This window comes from Paramacrobiotus metropolitanus, unplaced genomic scaffold, assembly GCF_019649055.1.
Source record: "Paramacrobiotus metropolitanus isolate TYO unplaced genomic scaffold, Prichtersi_v1.0 Parri_scaffold0000005, whole genome shotgun sequence".
In the NCBI taxonomy this organism is placed as follows: Eukaryota; Metazoa; Tardigrada; class Eutardigrada; order Parachela; family Macrobiotidae; genus Paramacrobiotus; species Paramacrobiotus metropolitanus.
The window spans coordinates 2,206,768-2,233,588 of NW_026570225.1; the positions used below are offsets into that span (position 1 = coordinate 2,206,768).

General features: G+C 40.5%; 3 protein-coding genes across 5 annotated transcripts; all 3 read right to left on the reverse strand.

The window, feature by feature from the left end:
- Nucleotides 1–259: 259 nt before the first annotated feature.
- LOC129581367 (zinc finger protein 112-like) lies at nt 260–4,906 on the reverse strand. Its single transcript, XM_055472383.1, has 4 exons — nt 4,670–4,906; nt 4,479–4,603; nt 4,202–4,404; nt 260–1,186 (listed from the first exon to the last, which is right to left on the reverse strand). The coding sequence occupies exons 1-4, from the start codon at nt 4,763–4,765 to the stop codon at nt 585–587; spliced, it is 1,026 nt and encodes a 341-aa protein (XP_055328358.1). The 5' UTR covers nt 4,766–4,906; the 3' UTR covers nt 260–584.
- A 5,269-nt stretch (nt 4,907–10,175) lies between these two features.
- On the reverse strand, nt 10,176–15,470 carry LOC129581370 (zinc finger protein 431-like). Its single transcript, XM_055472387.1, has 5 exons — nt 15,233–15,470; nt 14,807–14,984; nt 11,604–11,806; nt 10,705–11,093; nt 10,176–10,635 (listed from the first exon to the last, which is right to left on the reverse strand). The coding sequence occupies exons 2-5, from the start codon at nt 14,932–14,934 to the stop codon at nt 10,516–10,518; spliced, it is 840 nt and encodes a 279-aa protein (XP_055328362.1). The 5' UTR covers nt 14,935–14,984; nt 15,233–15,470; the 3' UTR covers nt 10,176–10,515.
- A 3,867-nt stretch (nt 15,471–19,337) lies between these two features.
- LOC129581364 (calcium/calmodulin-dependent protein kinase type 1B-like) lies at nt 19,338–26,456 on the reverse strand. Of its 3 annotated transcripts, none has more exons than XM_055472378.1 (5): nt 25,291–26,456; nt 25,079–25,152; nt 20,995–21,450; nt 20,495–20,865; nt 19,338–20,287 (listed from the first exon to the last, which is right to left on the reverse strand). In XM_055472378.1, the coding sequence occupies exons 3-5, from the start codon at nt 21,361–21,363 to the stop codon at nt 19,741–19,743; spliced, it is 1,287 nt and encodes a 428-aa protein (XP_055328353.1). In that variant the 5' UTR covers nt 21,364–21,450; nt 25,079–25,152; nt 25,291–26,456; the 3' UTR covers nt 19,338–19,740. The 3 variants fall into 3 exon arrangements, with proteins under 3 accessions (XP_055328353.1, XP_055328351.1, XP_055328352.1); XM_055472376.1 differs by having other exon boundaries at nt 25,284–26,456; XM_055472377.1 differs by having other exon boundaries at nt 25,079–25,163; nt 25,284–26,456.
- Nucleotides 26,457–26,821: the final 365 nt, after the last annotated feature.

Consider the following 26,821-nt stretch of genomic DNA (forward strand, 5'->3'; position numbering starts at 1 on the left):
ACCATTTCCCTTCGTCAATTTTATGTACAGATATGGTTGTTACCGTTTCGTTCATGCAACAGAACCAGAAAACGTAATATCTGTATTTGATATACAACTGTTATTTGCTAACCAGAAATAAGGGCTACTCCTGAACGCTTCCATCTTCTGACGTGGTACGCGCTACTGCCTATAAATACCGGCACTGACAATGAAGTATGTGTCGGCATTTACCGATTACCTACTAGTACTTAATTTCTAACTGCATGTATTTTTAGAATTTAATGCTGCTCGTAGCGTTTAAAAACAAAGCCACTAGTAAAGTTAAGAAGTATTCCACAAAAACAGATCAGCTTTAAACCACAGAAAGCACAGAAAGCCAAATACATAACTACCGAATATCAGATCCAACGTTCCCATCACAGTGCATTTCCAGTGAGATAATCACAGAATGTAATTAATTCACCAATCCTTCTCTGACTCCTTCCCACTAACTTCTGAACTATCGTTTCATAAGGTCAAGAGCATTAAAAGGAAAACAGTCACACAATAATTAGGTAAATATTAATCGAAGTACTCAAACATGCAGCACCCGGCATAATGCATTACTCACGCCTCACGAACTGCATTGAATTCCACGCCTCAACGCCATAAGTTCCAAACTCCGCGAACGGATCCTGCACGTAAATTCTGTCTTGTCCGCTGGTGTACGAGGCCCAGGCCTCCGGTTTGGTGCACATCATTCTATATCTTTGGCAGTCGATGGGTGCAGGTAACGTTTCCATACGATGTGCCATGTCACTACCGCCCAGGTAGCCGTAATAGCCAGGAAAATATTCCGGCTCAAATTCCTCCATCTTTGGTGCTATCTCTGCGTGCACGTGCGGAATGTGGCAAGTAACAGCAGCACTTGACGAAGCCCCTAGACCTGGCAGTCGAATGGCAAAATCCGCACTTAGCTGAACTCCCGGCGGCCGCTCTGCTGCCACAGAGGAAGTTGAATGGCAAGTAGTAACATGGCGTTTTAAACTGGACTGTTTTGTAAAGGTAGACTGACATCCAGTGTGCTGACAGTGATAAGGACGAATGCCTTTGTGAGCATTCTCGTGGAACTTCAAGGATTCCCCCCTTGTAAACGATTTTGGGCATTGGCTACACTTATATGGCTTTTCGCCTGTGTGCTGACGAATATGACGGTCGCGGACACCTGTAAAAAGCCGAATTAACAACCTGAAAAATCCAATTGTCAAAAATAATAAAATGCGAATAGTGGTATCGAGCAGTATTGCAGTGAGTACTAACCCATTTACAGGTACAGTGAAGTAAGTATCACGTACACATGATAACACATCTAACGCTATTACGGCAATCACAAGTTGTAATGATTTCAGTAGTTTCAAAAAAATAATTTATAAGATCATGATTAGGGCTCTCGCCTATGTGCATTCGTAATTTATAAAGAATTAAAGACACACTGGCAGTCGGATATTACCTAGCCTGGGTCCCTCCGGAAATTTGTTTCCATTTTCCATTTAATCCGCTTAAACATTTTGTGCGAAAATTTAGAAAATGGTAAACCTACGAACCACCGCTTCCGGCGAATGGCAGCCTCCCGAGGGTGGCAGCGTGTTTTGGCTTTGGCACAAATCTGTCTACTTTTTACTTTATAAAATTCGTTTTCCCAAACAGAAGCAACTCTTTCTGCTTGATTTTTAAATTTTAATGAAAAGCAGTAAAGTGAAAAAATCGTTTTTTTATCGTAAGCAATCAGACCGTTTTGTTGGGTAAACGAAGCGAACCTGTGGAAGCTGCCTCGCGGTGCGCGGTAAGTGGCAAACTCCTCGTAAATATTAATTATAAACCCCGTGCGAGTGTTATAGTCGTATTATGTGCCTTAAACACGGGTTACACCGGTTCTAATAATTATTGTAAGTAGCCTGCTTGAAGTCAAGTAAATGCAACCCTTATACTTTGTAATTACTGAATTCAAAATCGCCAGTAAACAATGAATTGCTATTTTACGCGATCATGATGTTGACTGACTGCAGGGTGTTGTTTCTGTTAGCTTTCATGCTGGTGTTAGCAAATTGTTAAAATTTTTTTAGTTATCCATCGTGCCCTTCACCGTGTAATTCTTGGTCATTGTCCACTGCCTTGAAACGGGCGCGGTTCCGTTGCACGAAGACAATAAATTCACCATTATTGTTATTGCGAAAATTATGTTTAGAAAAGTGATAATAAAATCATGGTACTGACTTGTGAGTACAGAGTTCGGATGCTGAGTCGTAGACTAAAGGTAATAATTGTTGTATAATTTTTCGAAATGGCTGTGCGCCCCGACAATCGGGGTGCAAAGTAAAATGGCTGTGCGCCCGGTCAGGACGCGAAGTAATTTGGCTGTGCGCCCCGAATTTTATGTGGAAACGAAACCTTCCAGGCCCCGAATTTAATGGGTTTGCAAAATACAGGTAGATACTAATTACACAATTTACTGAAATCTTCTAATAAGGTACTAAAATGGTACACCGTCCTAACCGGGCGCATAGCCAATTTACTTCGCGCCCCGATCGGGGCGCACAGCCGTTTTGCTTTGCGCCCCGATTGTCGGGGCGCATAGCACTGACCATAATTTTTATCATTTACTTGCGATTTTAATTTCAGATTATTTTATTAGCGTTTCGCTTAATGTACAATATGTGCGTGTATGTGCGTGTTCCCTCTATGTAGGGATTTGCACATACACGTAACTGTAACGAGTTGACAATGGGCTAAACGAACAGTTTGCCATAAACATTAATTATTTTGTCGAAGGTGTAGAGTACGACCGCGCTCGACATGAAAGGACGATTATTAATTTCATATTATGGAACATGAGCTATGAAATTAATAGTCGTCCTAACTATAATTCTATACCGTATTATTAATTCTATAGAAGTACCGTAAAAAATTATAATGCGTAAGACACTACATGTTAACATGTTACTTACATGTCACAGATGTCAGTGCTTCGTGTAGCAAAATCAGTGCGTTTATTGTTTTGTTGCCCCTTAGAATGAAGATTCTTTCGTCGCCTTTTGTTGCTGTTGCACGTTGTATGTTTTTGAAGTCGATTATTATTTAAAATTTCAGAGGTTCGCCTGCAGTAGCAGGTTCATGACTCTCGGCAGATTTTCGCTTTTCGGTTTATGTTCAATAAGAGGCAGACTAGCTGCACATTTACCTCGTGACTCGTTCGGATTTGAATAAACTACCGAGTATAGTTCATAAAAATTTTTAGGTTTATAGGTAGTCGCTAGTTTCTTGTGCCGGTAGCTAGGTATATAAAAATTTTAGGTAAAGGCTCAGCATATCATTTCTCGTTTCATAACCGTTGGCTCCTTGTGCCACCCTTGACTTCTAATCTAACCCTTGATTGCAAAACCTCCTTCGGCTTCGTACATCACCATAAATTACGCTCTTCTATTTGAGTTCAGTTTAAAGAAGCTGCTATGATATATTGAAAAATAACTAAACTAAAAAATAAAAACTTTATTAAGTTTAATCACTTACGTAATAGTGCTACAAGTTAAAATTTCCGGTAATCAATTTTGAGCAATTAATCAATCAATTTATTAATTTTGAGCGTTCAAATTTCCATCTATTTACTTAAGTATTCGCCGCGAAAAGATGAGATACAGAGTACATATGCCGGCGATCGCAACGCGTGAGAAAACATTTGTTAACGCACCAAATTAGCACGTTTGCCACGTTCCGCATGTTGCATGAAGCGCTCACACGCTACCAGAAAGAATCCAATCCAACAGAGACTATTAAATATTACGAATTTAATTATAGCATACAAACATTATAAAATTCAAAAAATTATAAATTTTAGAATTAATAAGTTATGAAATTTATAAAAAATTGTAATATAAAATAGAAGAAGTGTGTGGAAACTTAACCAGTTATATATACATATGCGGAGCTTTCATCAAAATTAATCCAGTTCGGCTTTTCTTGGTGATTTTTAAAACATAATAGGAAGTTGTGAACACCGGTTAACAACATCCAAAGAAAAATGGCTGTGGTTGAATGAATGTGGTTTCAACTTACTGACAGTTGCCAATGGAGTGCATGTATCACTGGCTGTATGGCTGTGCGGTCTGTGCATGATCCGGCGGCGGCACAAGCACTTTTAAGCAGACGTTCGGCTCTTACATTTTCGTAGCAAAGAGAAACTTACCTTTGGAACCAAAACTTTGTTGGCAGTAACTGCAGTAGTAATCCCTTCTATGAAGATGGATTTTCTCGTGGGTGCGAAGATGAGCAGACTGTGTAAACGCTTTGCTGCAGTATTTGCATATCCAGTCACGGCGGCCAGTGTGTGCATTGATATGCGCTTTCAAAACATTTGTTTGGGCGAACCGCTTGGGACACATGTGACACCTATACGAAAGGTGTTTTCCAGGGATAACTGGGCAGTTTAATTGTTTTTAAATCAGTGTACGGGTCAGACTTACGCATAAGGCTTGTATCCGGTATGCGTGCGCATGTGGATCTTCAGACTCTTCTTACTTGCGTACGTTTTAAAACAGGTATCGCAGGTGACCTTCTCGGAAAGGCGCCCATTTCGGGATCCCGTGTACTACATTTACAGGAACCAGGAAAATAAGACCACTTTAAAAGAGATTTGGCATTGTTAACTTCTTACCAAACAACCAGTGGCAGTAACCCCAGGGCCGACTTCTTTCTCATCCGTCAAGCGGTCATCGCACTGGGCGTCAACAGGCTCGTATCCATGCATCATTTTTCCATCCAGATGGTGATCCGGTAGCGTGAATTATGTAATAAAAACCTGCATTCTATGTATTTGATCCTTCGGCGGTCACTCAGCAATTCTCTGAGACTGAATTTTCAACCACGATTTTGCAGCTTCCAAATGACGAGCAGTATGTCAACGGCAACGCTGGGCGAGTAAGACCCGGGCATCTTTGGTATGAACTAATCAAGTAGCAATCAGTACAACCATTGTTTGGGAAGACTATGGGCATTTAAACTCAAAGAGCGCGAATTACCATTTCCCCATATCGTCATATATACATTTTTCAGCTGAACACTTATCGTTCCAAATACAACAAAAACATTCTTTATCTCATAACTCAGATCCTTACTCACACCGATTATAGACACGCTGCGATTTTCTACATTGATAAATTAGGACATTAGCGCTGCTTATGGTGTGCAATCCTGATCACGGCAGAAATTATGACAGAACCCGAACAAGGAACTTCCTGTGCAGCCGGTAGCAGTCGACGGCTAATGCACCTAGTCAACTAATGGTCACATCCCCATGCAAATGGACTTGCAGCGATAAACTGTCGTTTTTTTCCTGTATTTGAAAATGTGCATATTCAAAAACGGCGCGCTCAGATTGTGTTCCGCATCAGCGGTAGTCTAATAAAAATAAATTGCGGGTCATATATTTGGCCTTGTTATTATTTATGCAGTGGCACAACCGTATACGTAGAAGTTTGCGTAATGGCTTAATGGAATCGGGATAGAAGAACACAATATTCTACAAAGTGAACGAAGTTACCATTGTTGCTTATAGACGCAGCTACCGGGTATACCTGAGCTGGTAATGCCGTAACGTTACGATTTGTACTTAACTACAGCGATAACTCCATTTTTCAACCAAAATTACACAAAATGACACTGTTTTTCGATGTTTATCACACTTAGCATCAATTTAATATTTTCTAAAGATAAATTCCTTCAGGAAAAACTTCACGTGAAATTATCACTGGTCAGTATATCCCTACAATGAATGCATCCAAGCCTGATGTTACGGGGTAAAGCTGTACATGCGTAGCATGAATGAGAGCTTTCCTCAATAAAGAATAATTTGCAGTTTTCAAACTTATTTTATAATTTGATGCTCTGTAGGTTTGAATTTACTAGAGCAATTGATTTATTCAACAGCTGTTTAGTAATATTACATTGAGTAATTTTGTTATCTGTCCAAAACGGAAGATGCGGCCAAGTAATCTGGTAATGACTGTTCGCGTGTTTTGTCTTCTAAAACCCGTCCTTAGCCAGTCACCTTCCGCACTGATCTTCCATGAGATGTTATCTATTAGAACTTGTTAGCATACCATGACAGGCTGCGACAGAGCTATATTTTGATTTCCGGTACCGGCCGGCGCTCACAATCTGTGCTGCAGTTGGGAAGAGACAGCTGTAAGAAAGTACTCGCACTGACCATGGGTACAAGCATCAAACGTGATTACGTACTGCTTGCTAACTCATACATGTATGCTGCAGTCGTTTAAAAAAACAGTCATCAATAAAGTTTATCAATAAAAAGACACCATTAATATTACGCACAGAAACCACATGTGCATTGCATGCTCCCCGAAGATGACACAACATTCTAAATCGAAAAATGCAGAAACCTACTGCTGTTTATAATTCTTTGATATATAGATATATATACGAGTACCCAACTTATCTAGTATACACAGCACTGTGCCGTTGTACTAAAATGGCCTTTATTGTATCGTGCTAACCCCTAGAGTAGAGTACTATAGTACTAGAGTACTTGTAGGCCTTTCCCAATTCGCGTGGGATCTGTATACGCCATAACTGTATGTCCCAATAAAAAACCATAAGGCTAACTTTATGTTGTACTGACGCTTGAAAGCGAAATTTCCTTTCCAAATCGAATGATTGTAAGATTGCGTAACAATACTAGACTACTAGAACTTTTACCTTTCAAATCAACCGACAACCCTAATTCCTTGCAGTAGCTTAAGTTTTTTCTTGACTTTGAACGCTTTTTTATGATAATCGTAAGGAATTTAATGTTTTCGTGTTACGCGTACGGGTTTTCCCCTTTACAGCAGTGAACACTGGACAATACACCAACTAATGAATACTGACAAGCATGGTGGAGAAGCGAACTGAAATTTTAATGAAATTTGCTAGTTATTAGAAATGGACATCAGTTAAAGACACTAAAAACCAAGGACAGAATCCGAAGTCAAGTTGGATCGTTTTGGCGGGCTACCACAACAGCACGCTTTTAAGCAGCTTCAACTGAAACGAAACGATATTATCAGTTACTGTCCCGTACAACGTAATATTCTGTTAAATCGCTGTATACTTACCTTCTGGCCAGGTCAAAAATCGTAGAATATCCGTGCTTACCAATGGGCCGCCGTATGACAATTCTCTCGTACCGAGATGGCTGTTCCGCGGTCCACCAGACGACAGTTCTGTCCGTCCGGGTGGTATGTAATCTAGTTCACTTTCAAAACACTTGCCGCCAAGTCAAGTTCATAATTATTTCATCAACAAAATTCATGCATCAACAAAATTCTTTTACTTCAAAATTAATAATAATTAACAATTTAATTAGTTCATGCACGATTACGGTGACTTAGTGATAGATTATATACTGGTCGTATTGACTACGAGCGCGGACCACACCAGGGATTACTTAGATCGAAAGGGTTCATGACCTTAAAATTCCGTACGATATACGGTAAGCTAGTATGTTTGAGCGTTTGTTATTACCGCTGTTGTTACACCTAGTATCGACCGCACAGTGAACAACCTAGCTCCAGTGTTTTAGGTCTTTGATGCGAAATTGATGGCGCCCTATCGAACGTGATTATAAATAGTATTTTTGTCCCCCGCTCTGTTTTCATTGCATTCCCGTATAAGTTCTGGTTGAATCGGTAGCACACAATTTTTAATTATCATACAAATTTAGCAGAACGGTGTCGGCATACTAGATCTAGAGAGGATTCGAATTCTATTTAGGTATAGAAGCATATAAAAAGAAATCATCAAGTATAAACAACAAAAATCCTTGCTAAATAAATCCATTCCTCGGGTTATAGTTACACAGTAACAAAACTTTTAATAGAAGTAGTCAACTCTCCTTGATGCGCTACGGCTCCAGCATACCAAGAAATTTAATGAGTTCTGCAAACATGAAACAGAGCTTAGCGGTAGCTGGCAGCACTCAGTCACTACTGATATCAAATAAACCAAACCAACTGACACCGCACGCGACAATTAGGATCAAGTGATTTAACAAACAGAATCCAACAAACCTACTTAACTATCCTGCACCACACAGGTCGAGTGAAATCCAATAAGGCATTGAAAACCAGGTTCCACATTCTCCTTTGCGCACTTCATGAACTTATTAACCTTACCGTTTAATTTCATGCACACAAGTATATATCGAAATCAGCGGTGACCTTCGTTGTTGGGTATGCAGCTGTATACTTAACAACAGAGGTCAAAAACGGCAGATAGATGTATGATAACGCGTGGTGGAATGAAAATGCGTTCCCATTACGGCTAGTCATTAAGATGCAGGCCAGAATTGCCTTCATCAAACTTCTTGGAGAATTCCACCGGACGTGGTTTGGGCATGCCCAGATGAGCATCATATTTCCATTTTCTGTTGTGGCGTTGGGCATTGTACATCCTTGATGCGGCGATAAAATGAACGTTTGGAAGGCGTTAAGGCTTTCCGGTTTGCTTGCGAGGTTGCTCATCGGCAAGTGAACGGACAGTTACAGACTGGACAAAATACGTATTCCGTCGAGTGAGGACACAACCACAAAACAGTAGCGTGCTGTGCCTAATCATTAATATTATAATGAGCATTAATATATACGGTATGTCAGTACATCTCGTCCCCCTACAAAAACGAATATTTATTGTAATAAATAATTTTAGTGCAATATAAAGTACATAAGTACTGAAAAGCTGTCCTATTATTCATTAAAAGGCATATCGAATTGTTTCGCTTCCTTCGTACATGATAAACATCGACTTACAAATAAAAAAATTAATACAGCTCAAACTTTTATTTGTCAAAGCAAAAGCGTTAAAATTACAGATTGGGTTTTCAAGTGCATTTGTGCAGTAATCATACGTGTAAGTTATTTCGCAAGGCATGCACCACCGCTTTCACTGATGTACATACCTTTCATCATTTAACTTTCGGTATGCAATTATTACTGGTGACTTGGTTTCTTTACTTTGAAGATGCGCTTGATATTAATTTATTATGCAGTGCCTGTATTATTGCCTGGATTGGAGCTGAAACAATAAAAATATGTATCTTTTGCTGCTTACATTATTCTTTCTGGGTGACCTTTGCATACAGTGAGCTTTGCAAAACGTTTCCCTTGCTGATTTCCATTTAAGCTACAACATGTTTTCTGGGAACTACACTGAGTAATTGTAATTTTCGGTTCTAATTTTTTTATAAATGTTTTATTATTATTTTAATTTTGGGTATTAAGTACAGCAGTTCTTAATTTTTTAAATCCATAGCTAGCACCACTTTTTGCTGCATGTTGAAACAAAGAGAGCTGCAAAAGCTTTTATAAAGGCTATAAAAAAACCGAGTATCCGAAGAAATTCCATAGTACACGGAGGTGAAAACGCGCGGTAAAGCGTGAGGTGAAAACGGCAGAAAACCGTAAAAATGCAGACTGAGGTCACGGAACTGGTGTTTCTTCCTACATACTTAATACGGGTTTCTTTGGGCTGAAATAATGTACTTTATCGATATAAAATTGAACAGAAGGTGAAAAATAAAACGATTTGAGCCGTTTCTGTTCGGCACGGCAACTCCGTGTTGGATAAATTGGAACTGGGAAGGTTCCAGCCTAAAATCAGACGCACCGCGGATGCTTATTTCCGTATTTTGATTCCGTAATACTTTGATAACTATGTAAATTATACTTTAATACTTCCTCGACTGTGCCCAGTTTCCGTTGTGCATGAGTATAAGTTGATGCAGTGCACAGTGGTAATATGCAGCCAAAAACCAATTCCGCCATGTTAAGTGAGAATATTTTAGGGATCACCTGTAGTCATCCAAGTCTGACGGATGTCCAGCTATGCAGCAGTGCATGCACCCTTTTTCAGAGTAATAGTGCTCTTCCAAGTCACAACTACAGTTACTGTAATGAGTGGTTTTGGACGCAAAATATCGCTTTGACAACTGACGAACAAGAACCGATGTTAAATCCTGATTGAAAGCCACTGCACATCGAAAGGCGATCGGGCTTTTCTACTATCCGTACACTGATACCCGTACTTTCTTCGAAGATTATAAGGAATTTGGACACAAAAGTACGGCAGCAGTTCAAGATAAACAAATCATGTAATGTAGTCCTCCGTCGACGTGTCATAACTGTTTACCACGGATTTTGCAATCATTGGTACATACAGTACTGGAGAAAAACCAATTCCGTGCAGCACAACAAAAAAATGCAAAGCCAACAAGTAAAAGTTTCTACCGTAGAAAAGGGAGCAACGTATAACAAAATCAAATAATACCATCAACTGCGTACAAAAAGCAAAACCTTTCTCTATCACATTCCTCGAATCATAATTACAACCACCTTCAGCATTGTGCGAACAACACTTCCGGCGTTGTGATTCCAACATTTCAGTCACTCCATTGCGATCCGCAAACAATGCACGTGCACAACAACGCACAAGCGCAACTGACCATGCCTAATACAGCAGGTCCAGCATGTTCAAAAAGCCTTGCTCATCCCAAACAAAATCCATTGGATCGCCAGCCTCAAACGGCTCGAAATCATTCTGCTCCTGCTTAATCAGGCCATTTAGAACCTACAGTAGAAAACCAGGAAATCGTGTAATATTAATTTTGCTAATTGCACCGAAATTATCGGCCAGCACCTGTTCGGTGACATTCTCGTCGTATTCAGTGGTTACCTCTTCCTCTTCCTGTTTCACAGGATTTGCAATAACCGCCTCGTTGGCCTGATCATCTTCAGGCGGACAAACCACCGGAAGTGGTCCGGGCATTTCGGGGTCGCCGGGCTCAATTTCAGTTTTAATTTGGCATCCAACTGCAGCTGTGTGGCAACGCACCCCTCCACTATTAGATTGCAAAAAGCTTCGCCTATTCTTCGATTTCGTACGCTTACGCGCAGTACTCCCAATATTTCGGCGTTGCAGACATCTGTGTTGTATTTGACTTTCCCGACGGGAGAAAGACTTCTGACAGAACTGACAAGGATACGGTTTGACGCCGGTATGCCTATGCTCATGACGATCCCGAGCAGCTATGCAAAATAAAATATTTTCTAATTTCGACAACCAACTTAATGGTATACGTGACGGCCGTTTATAATGTATGCCAGTTTCGTTATTATATGACTGCTACAGCAATAGTATTGTTTTGGTTGTTAAAAAATTGAAGTAAGTACGCTAAGAGCTCTGGTTCTGTTTGAATACAAGATATCTCCATTCGATATTCAAAAACGTCGGCTACAGACTCTAAACAAGAATTAGCCTCTAATTCACGAATTCTATATCAAAATTTACGCATGCAAAGCCGCGCAAACCGCAAAGCATTCTGTAATAAATCCAAAAATTTGATTGTGCGGAACCTTGATTTCTTCGACTATTCAAGAAAAGGCATTTTTTATCTTGATAATACCACTGATGTTATTAATTTATTAATGTAAACAAATAGTGTTAGAGACCGGTCATACTAGGTACGACGACTCTCTTCTACGTAGATCTTTCGTCATCACACACTAATTATTAAATGTATTCGCGTGTCATCTCACCTTTCGAGGAAAACTTGCTCAAGCATTGTGAGCATTGGTGATTTTTGTTCTTCAAATGCGTATTTTGATGAGTCCGCAAATGGGCGGACTGAACGAACGCTTTTGAGCAGACCGGACAGACGTAATCGCGGCGTCCAAGATGCGCGTTTATGTGGGCCTTCAGGACGTTAGCCTGGGAAAATTTCTTGGGGCATAAAAAACAACTGCAAGACAACGCCTTATAAAGCATCCTTAACTGACACCCGGTTGTTTGAAAACACTACATGCAATATCGGCCGCTTCTTGCTTTACTGACCAGTGTGGCTTATAGCCAGTGTGGATACGATCATGAATCTTTAATGACTTCTTGCTGGAATACATTTTGAGACACGTTGGACACTGTACTGCACGTCGGGCCGACGAGGCCGTTTCCTTGTGCCTTTTATTTTTTCGTCCAGTCATTGGTTCTAAAAGTACTTTGTATTTAGTGCAACTAGTAGCAAACTGAAAGTTAACACGAAGGATTAATTTGGGTTCGGCAGTACTGCCCGATACTAGCGCGGGAAAGTAAAATGCTGACAAATTCTTTACATTTTTGCAACATTATAATATTGTTGCTGCGCTTATCGGGAAGGGATAGAATTTCCATTGTGGTTTATGTTCTGTTCACAATTACATGTAGACTATTGCGAAGTTGTTCGCTGATTTCAGTAATAAGAACAGATGCTGTGATCTGATGCTATCATACGGATGTTTACTTGCACGTGGGTGTTTTCAATTATACACTATCACTTTTGGTCGTGCGTCATATTACGTATTTTATTAAAAAGGATTTATATTCCATAAATATCACTTTTCTAAATTGGGAGCAACCGGGCTCTTGGCAATGGAGGAGTATGATGGGAAACTGCGTCAGTTAATACCTAGGTATGTATAGAACTATATAACATATGTGCTTCTGCTATATATTACTATATATAATAAGTATTATACGAACCTATATCCCTATATATAAAACGGATGCGGACCTCAGACGCCGATCAGAAGGAATGCCGCAGCAGCAGGGAAAAACTCATAAATCATATTCCTCGAAGCTACGAGTAATTATGTACCTGTGTGTGCATCCTTAATTGTTGGATAAGTTCAAATTAGACACTCGTAAAATACCGGAAATCATAGCTCCCTAGTCAGGCTACGCATAATTGCCGAATAGGGATGGTAAAAAAACTTCCGCTAGGTATCTCAGATAATATGTAGATTGGGATATATAGATATAACTACATATAGTGGTTTTCCCGTTAATTTACGTGAATGTTTTACTGTGTTTTTCCAATTCTTTCTTATTGCACGCATTACTGTACAGCATACAGACTGTTGTGGACACCAAATAGTACTCGTAATACATTTACGAATTGCTGTAATGGTCTGTATACAGTCCTTAAACTTGGAATCTCTAATTTGCGTATTCCAAGTCTGGGTAAGCTTCCGATAATAAGAATATCATAAAGGCAATGTGATCAGGTGGTAAAGCGGCATGTGTGAACAGTACTGTAAGGCTTGGAATTAGCGGATATAATACTGCTTTAAGCGTGTCCTAATTTTATTAAAACGTTTTCAAAGGCTTTGTTTAAGGAATTCCCGCTAGGTCTGCCGTGATGCAGATCCAAAGACATCCAGCCAATCTATAGCCGGCACACAAACGCAACATCCATAGGGAGGTCTAAAAACTTTGCAAGCAGGTAATCTTATAATAGAGGCAAGTGCTGTAAACGAGTGTACCCCCACATCAAACGTGTCAAATGGATTAAACCACCAATTTTCCGGTATGAAATCAATTCCCACAGGCCAGGTAATGAAGCAGACTTGCAAAGGTCCATTTCAAAAACCGCTTGTGCATAAAACCCAATTTCACAATTTCAATTGTATTATACAGCTTCCGAAAGAGTGCAGCTGACCAATTGCAAATTTATGAATTTTATGGAGATGATTTGTGAAAATGCTCTCAAAAACAGTCGTTCGCATGGCGGCAACTTTCGCTGCCCTGAAGTAGTTTTTTTCATTAAACACCTGCTTTGCACGCTTTAGTAGCTGGCGAACGACACCTTTATCGTTCCCACATGAGACATTTTGGCTCGTCAACGATAACTATAGAGTCCAGTTGCAACTGCCATAAATATGACTGCAGTGAATCTTTCGAATAGTTTGGAGACCACTCTGACATGGGTCAGTCAAATTATGAAGCAGGTGAAATGAAAGATAACATTATCCTGATGAATATCTATAAGATGTGCGGCGTCGCTTGATCTATATTGTGAACACATTATCTTAAGACTTAATGGCAAAATTTTATGATTAAATAATTGTTATACTGAAAAAGTATTGTATCATTAATACTAGTACGAGTAAATGTAAGTATGTAACAAACGAGTAGCTAGCTGTACTACTACGGGAAATCCATGATGATTTGTTCAATGGTCCGACATTGTTGTGTAAACGCAGTAATGCACAGCAGTCAGCAGTAGGTGTTTTGTGGGAACATGCACCGCTGCTCCAGTTTTAGAATGACACGACTTAGGTCTAAACTCTGGAAAACTACCACTGCCGTTCTGATCAGTGCCAACAAATACAGTAGCATAAAATCACAGTGTCTCGATCAATTAACATTTATGTATTTGTAACAACGCTGAGTTTGCATTATTAATTTTCCAGTTTTGTCTTACCAGCGACGGTTAGCGGTATATGGTGCTTACTTCAAGTCTCAAGGTGATATCGTATTACAATTACATTGGAATATAACACTTTAACTTGGCTGATACAGTAAATAAACATATGCATAGTTAGCATTTTAATTGCACGATTTATCTCCACTAGAGCGCTACCGAGTATGCGGTGCAGGTACATAAGTATGTATAGTACACGTAGCGCACAAGTCATCGGTATTGTACCGGGCACGTGTTAACGTATGCAGAGACTTGTAGATGGTGCAATAACATGCATGAGATTTGCACCAAGTTCCTAATTTCTGTCACATATTTAGAAACAATTTTAATAATTTTATAGCCTAAACTTAAAAGTATGCTATTAACCTGCTTTCAGCGCCTTAAGGACAGATTCCGTGATATTTTGCTGATAGATTGATAATTTCAGATATCGCCGCAAGTCGTTTTATACATCCTCGCAGCAACGCAACAAATTTGTTCAAAGTGTTTTTATGTTACACTTACGCGCAAGATAGGTCCCACAATCTTTTTAAGCTAGCAGCGCCGGTCGTCCAACGTTCGCACAACACTCTCCGTCCAGACGACAGCTCTATCACATCAGGCCACTTGAGTCGGCCGGTGGACGTCGGCATTCGAAGTGTGAATACTCGTATCCCAGTCAATCCCAGATTCCCCAAGCGTGCTACAACACAGTTTCCTCTTATTTAAGTCACGGGATAAACAACAAATCATGAGTGAGAGTAAATAACTTTGATAAAATAACACTGTTACAGCGCTTATGTTGTACTACAAAACTGTTTCTGATATGACACCATGTTAAGGTAGCGAAATGGTACAAAAAAACATGATCACACAATTGTATGAGTATAATAATTGTTATAGCTGCTCGACGCACATTAAACGGTTAAAGTGTAAATTCTCAAAGCTTACTAGAAAACGCACGCGGCTGTTGATTCCTGAGGAGCTGCCAGCAACAGCGGATGCCGGCGAAATGGTATACTGAACGGCCAATGCGCACAATAAATACAACTGCCGCTAGTAAATGGGAATTGGTGCGGCCGCGTACAACCAAGGACCCAATGATTACAGCACTGTTTTTTACTGGCTGGAATCGTAGCCGGCTTTTCTGATCGTTATTGGCGCGTAATATGCCGCATGTATACCAGTGCATGCGTTAGTCTAGACAGAGTGGCTTTGGATGACAGTAAGGTCAATTGAATTTTCCGTGTGTTCGCATTTTCATCGATTTTCGTGGTTTCTACGCACTTGCAAGTTGCAGCTAGCACTTGCTAATACGATTGCATGGATTGAATCAGTTCAAAAATCGCTACACCTACCTTTATATATATACACAGTCTACAAGAAAAAAGCCCATATTTTTTACAGCTGTTAATTTGCTTCTATACTAGTATTACAGTGCGTATTTCTATGGAATGATCGGGATCGACGCAAACGTGATTTTGCATCTCACAGTCAAAGTTACATAAATTAAATGTAGCGGGTATAAAGGTGTTTTCCTGCACCAGGCAAGTATATTTAAATTTCTAGCATACATCGTAAATCCTTAGCAGTTTATACTATTTAAATTTTTTAGTTTCGTTCACAGTTTTTCGAGGTGCAATTTGTTCCACCGTTTTATGTTTGTGAAATCGTTTGGTTAAACCGCATAAAAATCTTAGTTTATGCAACTGCTATAGATTATATCAGATTCTGTAGTATGCAAATTTACTGTACGAATACATTCTTTTGTTGCGTATTGCGTATTTTTGTACGAACACTACGGGTAAGCAGCAACTACAGTATAAGCTGTCAGTAGGGCATTTTTCCCTAAGTTTGATATTGGTGTGGCAGTTTATTTGTTTCAACTCACTTCCAAGGCCTCGGTACCTGTACTTGCACATGCTGGCGAGCAAACTCCGGCTCTGTGTTTTTCGATATCTATAGAAAAGGTGATCACAGAATTTTCTGGAGCTACTTTAGACTTTGGGTATTGATGTTTGTCTATGATCGCCGGAGCCGAGTGCTTGTCAAATGCTTACTTACCAAATCAAAACAAGCACCAAGCCATTTGGTGTCAATTACTTAACAAAACTACAGTATCTATGTCAGTCTTATGATACCATGGTAACAAGCTTATGATTGACCACTGGATCTCACAAAATCAAGTTGGCAAAAAGTCAACCAACAGCTGCAGATCACCGGTAACATTGATAGCATTAAGTTACTATTAAAACATCAAAACTGGGTAGTTAGAAGTTGAGATCATCGGCCGGGAAGGAGAGGGACCGAAATCCTGGCACCGATATTTAGTACCAGCATTTATATTACTACCCTAGTACTTACTACAGTACATGGAATATCACGTTGTTTAGTAGTGGCGGTACGTTGTTAACCAGTATTATGAACATTTTCTTGAATTGTTTCTGTCCTTTCTGTGTTTTCTCTTCAATGTTTAAACCATAATATCTCTTCTTTAAACCAATAACATTCCGTATGTTCTGAGATAATGTCATCTTCAAACTTCTTGGAAGGTTTGTACGCGTAGTAGGTAGCGATCTACAAACTGTCTGCCACCTGTGTTTATGTTATTACGAATCTCGTGAAAGAGTTGTACTCGATGTCCGCAGACAGCAGTCAGTTAGACTCCTGACTCCTTACTGTCAGTTCACATCGTTACACTATTGTCAGGATAGGTCAAAGAGGCTTAATACAGATACAATAAGCTAATTGGTCTTGTTTGTTATTTTTGCAGTAATTTGCTTCGACTGCTAGATATTACACTGACATTGGAAGAAAATATATGCGACAGGTTGAGTAATGCGATTCTGAAGGTCAACAGAGATGATTGCATTGATGGGGCGCCCGGCGCGGGTATGAATGAGATAAGCATTCGACCCACACCACGTGCATACCTCCAAGGGATCGAAGCTAACCACAGCAACACGGGACCATCAGAAAAACGTCCTGCTACAATCCTCGGGTTGGATGATCAGGTGAATCGGCTGAAGATGAGAATCAGGACATCCCAGGTGGATGGTGGTGATCTATATGTTCTTGCAATCTTTGCAACGCTATGAAGCGCAGCTGAGCTGTGTTCTGGATTCTACTTTGTCACAGTCTCGTGATACCTATATGAAATTCTACATTGTCAATCTAATGCGTTAGGCGTGGATTATTAAGTGCAGTCGGTATGGCTTTACCACTGCCGCAAACGAAACCATTATGTCCACAATAAAAAGCTAACCCGTGGCACGATCTCGATTACAACCGTCTGGCGAGCGTTATCTAACAATTAAATGCACCGATATATCGGATTTCGCACACCATACTAACATCAGATTTGGTAATGTTAGCAACGACGACATTTGGAAATATAGTGCAGGACACACAAAAACATCACAATATACAGTAATGAAACAATTGCAAATTTCTGAATTTTGGCAGGCTATGTTCTGTTTTCGATATCATCCATAATTGAGCTGATCATCCTACAGTAATAATAATTACAGTACTTTTGCAGATTTTAGTGCCAGTTTATCTCTTCACAAAAAATTTCACAACAGCTTCGGAAACAATCACTCATTAAGCATCAATCGACAGAGGCGGCGAATAAAATTATTGTATATAGTACTTAATCGAGTGCACCTCATCAGAAGTCAGTAGTCTCGGTACGTAGATATCAGTATGAGTAGTGCGAAATAGATACATATTTGTATTATATTTACAGAATGGTCATAAGAAGATAAATTTATATTCAGAAACACAGACTTTGGGTTTTGATTCTTGTAGTTTTTTGTCTGTCGCAACATAATACGCGAATCGATACTAACCATGTTGAGTTATTGTTGGTCTTGGATGCTCGGTTTCCTAAACAATGGTAGCGAACAAAAACAACAAACAAACAACTTCTCTGCACTTCCTGTCGCTCTGCTCTTTTAGTCATTTAGTGCGCCGCAGGTGATTTGACATTAATATTGTGTCTGTTTCGTGCTCACGCTTGCAACAAAGTGGCGCATTTGACATTCCTACATTGATTCAATCCGAAGCTATTCGGTGACTAAACAGCACAGAGATGTACAAATTTTATTAAAATAAAAGTGGTTTATACAATATGTACATAGCTCATAGCTGTATTGTACGGAGGGCGTCGATGTCGGGATGGGTCATAATGAACTACGAATAGGTACTTATTGTGACGTCATTGTACTTTGAAATTTCAATGAAATTACTGTAGTAGTATGCAAGTGACGCGTTTCGAAGGATGATGGATTAAATGGCTTTGTCACTTTGTCGATATTCTAGTAGATTGTGACTTTGTCGAAAATAGGGCTTTCTCAGGAAAATAGGAATTGTTTGGGCCTTGGTGCAAGAAACCGAATGCAGTGCAGCATACGGACCGTGAAAAAGTGAAAAATTCTTGAAAATAATTAATTTTATTGTCGTCGGTGTATTTAGAAGTTATTCGGTTTCTACGGTGGGCAGCAATTGTCATAGAAAGTGTTTTTTATGGGCGCAACGGATACCGCGCGCATTCACAGATTCGGAAAGACTGGTAAAGGAAGAAATCAGTGTTTTGTAAACGAATCAAGTTTTCATAAATCTGTTAGCTTTTCGAAATGTTTTGCAATCACTGTAAGTAATATTACGGACACTATTTGCAGTTGACACTAGCGACAAAAGCAATTCCGGAGTGGAAGTGAGAAAAAAACCATGTTAAAAAAAGGCTACGAGTAGTGTAAGCTCTGCAAAAGTGGCACAGCCATTCCATTTTTCGGTTATTCTCTTCCTCATCGAAACTTATGATTCTTTTTTTTCCTGATTAGTTTACATAATGCCTAACAATAAAAAATAGTTCACATGTGTGTTAGTTCAAATGGTCGGGAGGCAAAGCAGGAAAACTTACTTATGGAATGTCCTTTGTATATCTGTAAAAGTCAAACACCTATTCTGTTTTCACGATATTGGAGTCTAACGCTTGTAACTAGTGAATCTGAATCTAGATTAAAATTCATTTGTACGAAATACTGCGAATCTCTGTCACGTCATTTTGTTAAGGAACTTACAAATCTTGTGCAGACACACAACGGAAATCAACATTTTATGCACATTTTCATCGCCATAATACTGTACAGAAACCACAAAGGTAAGTCTAATAATCACAATGCACAAAGAAGGCAACATGAGGCCGAAAACCAACAACACCAACTTGCATAAATCTCCCACACCCAACGATCTATAACCCAAGCCAAAGCGGTACCAATATTAAACGCAACAAGCGCTACTCCGTGTTAGCAGATGGCAAACTTACAAACACGAATGTGCAATGTGCATTATCACATTAAAAACAAAACTGTGCAAAAAAATTAAAAGCAGTACCTCTGGTACAAAAAATAATGTCAGAAGAAAACATAAACTAGAAGAATACATACAACGCATCTCTATGATCCAGGCACGCTACGCGACGTGACGTTGCGCAGCGCGCTTCTGGTGGCAGTTGCTTGTCGCTCGTCGCTTTTATCCAGTCTGCGCTCTATCTCTGATAGACAGAGCACAGACTGGATAAAAGCGACGAGCGACCAGCAACTGCCACCAGAAGCGCGTTTGCGCAACGTCACTAATAATGTGTCTGCACGATCGCTCTCGATAACGTTCGTCATATTCAACCACTGGTGCTCCAGGATCATGGCACACGTTGGTCGACGAGCTGCTTTGACATGCAACAGAACTCGCAGTAAATTCTTCAGATCTGACGAAAAACTACTTGGTAATGGTCCAAAATCTGCCGAATTAACGCGCTGTATCAAACGTCGTACATCCGTGTCATAGAACGGATACCGTCCGGCCACCATGGCAAACAAAATTATTCCTAGCGCCCAAATATCCTTCTTGAGAACATTCGTGTTTCGGCTGGCACGCCCTGTGTCTGTTTGATCACCACTGGGAAGCACCATACAATTGTCCAAGCTCATCAGGAATATCTGAGTACTATAAGGAAAGCCACAAATTACTGGATGTGGTTCACCTTAATACATAGTACATACTCGAGCAGTTTAGCAAAGCGTCAAACAGAAAATGCGACTAAAGCAATATTCCACTTCTTCTTGATCATCCCTTTTACTTGAATGCATCCATATGGGATGCAACAAAAGCAGGAAGAATGCGAACCATAATATCATTTCCTTCGTAACCTACTTATCACGCATAGGATCCACAAAAACCCGCCGCAGTTTCATATCCTTAAGGAAAATACCCTTATTGTGACACTGAAGCAGCAGATTGACCACTTGACGGAAAAGATGCCGTGCTTCCGGTTCACTCAAGTGTGCCTTGGACTGAATGTAATCCTGAAGACGCATCCGATCAACATCACGATAGATAAAGCAATCCAGGAGCACAGAGCTCGAATAATCGGCGGGCACGGGCGAGCATAATTTGGCTGCTGGGAGTGCGCTTGATAGCGCAACGCGGACCACATCAACGATACCATTAATACTGCTAACATCCCTCATGAGGGTGTGCGCTAACATTAAATCCCCACTGCGAGATGATCCACTGGGCATGATCTGCAAAAGGAACAGGTGTCCTCGATACCTGACCGATGTTCAGAATAAACCGCGCGGTACAGTAATAAAACAGCATCAATACAGCAAGGTTCCATACATTAGTGAATAAATCACAGCATGCCATCTCACCTTGCAGATAATTCTCCGGTTATTTTCGGTATCTTTCCCCGCAAACCAATCCGTCTCGTTTAGGAGCACATCTGTGAACACGTATTTACCGACTGTCCACGGTAGAACGACCTGATCTCTGTCCAGGCAGGATGCCGGGCCAGTCGACATGGACAGATCTACCGCTGCATGAGCGCCCGATGCGCCGAGATGAGCTTGCAGGAGCTGTCGCATACCAGGATCCCGACGAGCCGGATACGGCTGAAATCGAGTGGGGATGGGAGAGGCTGGTGCATTTGAGGCTATCTGATTCTGATTAACTTCGGACAAAGGTACGACGCCGCTACGAGATCGCTGTTGCAGAGATGACAGTTCCAGTTGAGGAGTCATACTGGTATGCGTTTAGGCTGTGCGTTTACTGGGAACACCAACTGTAATCGACAATTTCTCAAGCAAATCGGTGCCTTGAGAATGAACCTGTAAAAACAGCCTCTGTAGCACGAGTACAGTGAATTTCAAAGCATTTATTAGCGCAAAAAATCATCTGGAGAGCCGGTGAGAAATAATGCAAATTCCGTCAAAATTGAAAAGTGGAGGTAACAAAGTAAATAGTTGCATCATTTTAGCACGGGAATCTAAAGTACGGTGTGAGCGATTCCATGTGATTGATAATATCATTGATTAGTCAAGTGATAAGACAGAATATCAGCGGTTAGCGGGTTAGGTATGCATTGTAGTACGAGTATTTGGACCAGAAAATTTACAAAGTAGCCGTATTTCATTTAATTTAGCCCGTACCGTACACGGTACTGGTTGTACAACAGTATCACATTATTTGTATACTATAAGTCTATAATTAAACAGTATATTGAGTATCACTAAACACTAGTGTTGGGTAGTAAAAGTCCCTGCCAATATATTTACTATTTTTACTATCTGCTTTTGGAGATTTACTTACTTTTACTAACTAATGACAATTTTTCAGGACTTTTACTTACTTTTACTTACTATTTTAATTTTTCAAAGGACATTTACTTACTAAATTAAAGTAAATTTAATAAATTTAATTTAGCGTTAAATTTTTTAACTACATTAGTTTGGAGGTGCAACAGAACACTGCAGACGAATTTGTTATGCACCGAAAATGGTTGCATTTATCGAGTTTATTTATCATTATTTTTTATGCACTTACTGTACTATTTGCTAAACTTTTAATATTAGGCGGACTTTTACTAAGTAAATGGCCGTTATTTAATTTTATTTAGTAGCACAACACTACTAAACACGGTAAAACACCTAATAAAGTAGGAGCGCGGCACTCAGTGCACTGGCATTTTACATCAACGCCAGATCTAATGGAAAAAAACAAGATCAACAGAAACTGCACGTTATTCTTCAGAAATGGTGCATCGAATGGAAACTTCAATTTTGAACATATTGTTCACAGTCAGTAGTGGAGACATTTCGTGAAAAACATGGTACAGTATGTCCTAATGCCACGGGTACCGTGTCACGTGTGCGTTCTGTTACATATACTGCATCCATATTTTTGTAAAAAGTAAAAGCATGCCAGCCGAGTCTGCAGCCGACTAATTATAATCCCAACATTAAAACAGAATTGTTCGTACGATGTGAAATAAGTGTCGAATGATAAGTTCGTATGATGTGTATAAGTGTCGAATCGGTTACTGCTTTTAAATCGTAAAAAAAAACATTTCTCATTATTTTCATGGTGTTTGTCAGAATTTGACATACTGTATTCAGCATACTGATGGTGAGCTTACAAGTTAGCTTACGGGCAGTTGTACTAGTACCGGCTACTAGTACTGTACAACACAGATTAACAGTGCGGCGAAACTGGCTGCATTATTAATTTTCATCATTCATCCAGAATATACTGCAGTATCCTGTATCGTGTATGCACAGATAAACACTTTTCCAAGCAGTGGAAAGTGCCGAAAAAGACTAAGTACTAGTACTGTAATGAAACATGAAAATACACCTATTAAATTTTGCTTCTTGAATCACTATTACGTGTACAGTACTTTCAATTCAAGAGGCAAAATCTGAGTTAACTAGTGCGACAACGAATGCGAGTGGAAACTGGAAACCGAACAACGAATGCAAAAGAAATTTAACAAATACGAACTTCATTAACCGTAAGCCTAATTCTCGGAAGATAAACGAAAAATACGGAGACAAGCTACTGCGTGACCGATGCTTCGCGATGAATTGAAGAATAAGAAATCGAATTCGAATATTCTGATCGCAGCAATATGCTGCGATTTGCGATACGAGTACTGAGAGCTGGAGCAGAAACTACTGTACACAGTACACGCAAAGAGAAAATTAATAAAGAAAAATCAACACGCGTGACGAGAGCTGAATATAGCGCCAACACGACTTGAAAAAGTGATAAAAAATGCAGCCATTCGATACGGATCCTTCGCAGCTTGTTGCATGATGAAAAACACTCAAATTCTCTGATCGGTGCGCTGTTCTAGATACAGATAACTGAAGTACTCTTACAGTACGGCGTACAGTAAAATCTGTGAGATTGAACATCTGCGAACATTGAACACAACACGGCTTTACATTGAACGCTCGCGCCTAGGAACCGGCGCGTCTCGTAGACTACTCGTATAACATAGGGGGGCCACCGCGAATATTGAACATCTGTGTAAACTATAAAGTGAACATTGAACGCTTTACTCGGAACCGCACTAATAAAATGACGCTGTTCAGTTTGAACAAAGGCAAAAAATCCGGCTCCGGTATGTGAGAAAGACGGCAGAGAGAGAATAACTTTGAACAATACCGTTTTAAAATGCGCATTTTTCGCTTGTTTTCACACAACATTGCAGTTTGTCATCTAAACAGCTGTGAGGAGGAGTTGCCTCCCCGCACACCCGCACTGGTGCGGGTGCTAAGTTGTTTTGCTGTTTTTCGATAGTGATTTTCTCCATCTGCCAGATCTTCGGTCTGGTAGATTCTTCAGTTGCTAGCCATCGTCGTCTGAGTAACTTGCTGTTCTTTTTAGCCCCGCAGCATTCTGCTGCGGGAGCCGGGAGCATCTGTAGTGCTATGTGAATGGGATATAAAGTGTGCAGTTGATTGTCGGGTGTCTTGCGTTTCCGCATAACTCGTAGTATACAACACTGCTCACTCTGCAGGATAGATTCCGTTTCTGTCTCTGTCCGTGGATTCTTCCTAGATCCACCATCATACAGCTGACTCTGTTTCGTTGATCTACAATGTTTTCGCATCGAGATGGCGTTAAAGGTTTCAATAGTTGGGCGCAACTGGGCGCAATTGCTTTGAGATTACTGTACTTATTTACTTTGCAGTATAAGCTTATCCTTTGAAAAGACTATGCACAACAGGGGGATGTACCCCCGATAGCTGCCTTTGGGGGTCTGTCTTGCTGCCCCTGGGGGGCCCCCCAAGTTGGTTCACCCGGGGGCAGCTACTGCGAATATTGAACACTCGTCTACTTTGAACACTTTTGAAGGAACCGTAGGTGTTCAATGTACACAGATTTTACTGTATTTCGCTTTGCAGTGCGTACAGCAGCGAGTAATTCGGATAAACATGATTAGAGAACGGTTTTGAAGTCCATAAGAAAAAATAATACTGCTAAACGGTAAACTTACTTCCGACGTTCTGAGTGAGTTTATAAGAAACTGTACGGTTTTGCCACAGATAAGACTAGAAAGTAATTATAAGGATGTACTAGTAATACTTCTATCTATATAATATATGTTATTAGTTAAGTACCTGTTATTTTTAACGTTTTGTTAAAAAAAGTGCCCAAGTTACCAAGTACAATACATAACCGTCTTGTTACAAGACGGTTATGTATTGTAGTTGGTAACTTGGGCACTTTTTTTAATAAAACGTTAGAAAAATTACAGGTACTCTTATATTCTTATTTGAATAACTCAATAATGGTTACGAATCCATTTATTATATCGTAAACCTTTCCATGTAGAATATTGTACAACTGATTAATTAATTTAAAAGCGTGCGAAACCAAACTAATGAAGGTTAAAAAACATTTTACTGTTGTAATCGTCGCCAGTGGTCGAATCTGCTTAGTGCTTACTTGAGTAAGGCCTTAGGGTCCCGAAACCCGTTCCGTGTTCTAGCCTTCGCCTGCGGCTGCTTCAGTGTTCGAGCCTATGAGGAACCTCAAAATAACATATCCGTGAACCCAGAAATTTACTATTTCAGCCGATGTGATGAAATTTTTAGCGAAATCTGGCAGGTACTGTAGTTACTGTAAGGTTGTATACCTTACTACAGCTTACCAGTTACCAAGTTGTGATTTCCTGACGCAACTAGTCCAGGACAAAAAATAAAGTATAAAGGATCGCTGATGGGCCCAATCATGAAACAATAGCTCAATTCAGCAACAGTACAAGTACAGTGAAGTACGATGATAGCACGACAAAGACAACGTGTAACATTCGTAAATCTACCGAACAATAAAGACAGTCAGACAAAACAATATCAGCATAAAACTCAGAATCTCCACACGCCACACCAACTAGATCACTGGTTGAATGGCGAAAACGCGCCGAAGCGCTTTGGGGTAATACTCGCCCCAGATCCCATCGGGCATGACACACAGAGACTCCGAATTTACACCTCCACGTCCCATCCACCCATCCAGAGGGTTCGGGAGATCCACTCCACGGTCCAATGTGAGCGAAACGACAGCTTCCAGAATGAACATCCATGCGTTCCCGAAAACAGAAAACACAGAGCCCCCGAACGCTGCACCAACTAGGTCACTGGTTGAACGGCGAAAACGCGCCGAAGCGCTTTGGGTTAATACTCGCCCCAGATCACATCGAGCACAACATCCAGAAACTCCAGGCTCCCCACCCTCAGGCCGCATGAATCCGGAATGCGAAAATGACGTATGCAAGCGACGGCAGGTCTCGGAGTCAGCGCGGCTCCCGAGCGCACATCCATGGTTTCCAACCTCACCGTTCCCAAAAGCAAAAACAGCAGAATCCCCGAACGCTGCACCAACTAGGTCACTGGTTGAATGGCGAAAATGCGCCGAAGCGCCTGGGGTTAATACTCGCCCCAGATCACATCGAGCACAACGTTCAGAAATACCGAGCTTCCCGCCAACAGGGCCGACGAAGTCTTCTCCGCGGGATGAATTCAGGAACCGATTCAACTCCATGATATGAGAGACGGATGAACAAAGCGAATCAGATCCACCAGATGAGTATGGCGAAGTGAGATGTTACACGGGTGCTAGAGAGCCTCCAGTGGCGGATGCTGGCAGAACCCGACCGTGAAAGCGCTCAGGACTTGTCCCTGCCAATCTGGCGTTAACCAGAATGGCAGGGCTCAGTTTACCACACAAAAATATCCGCAAAAACAAAATGACAACACAGGAAATTCAAAACTCTAGACAAAGACTCGATAGAATATTATATTGTATAGCAGTGACTATAACTAACTCGTACAACACAGATAGCTCAATATTACAGGGAAAAACATCAATATTACAGGGAAAAACATCGTGCCACCACCAGTTTCACAACGGCATTTACGCTGTCAAACATAATTACGTCGCGTCCGGTAGGCTTACTGTACTTTGGCTTAACTGTCTGACAGCATTTTCTTTTCTCTGACCCTATGTTTAGGCCTCATCTCAATTTGTGCTGTTTCAAGATTTGAAAACACAAAGGTTAACACGGTTACGCGACCGTTTCGCTTTCGCCGTTCTGCGCAAGCACGCAGTGCAACTTAATACGTAATTGTAAACTAGTGGTGGTTGTCAACCACATTGCACCGGACGCGAGCGCCAGTGCTACTGGAAAAT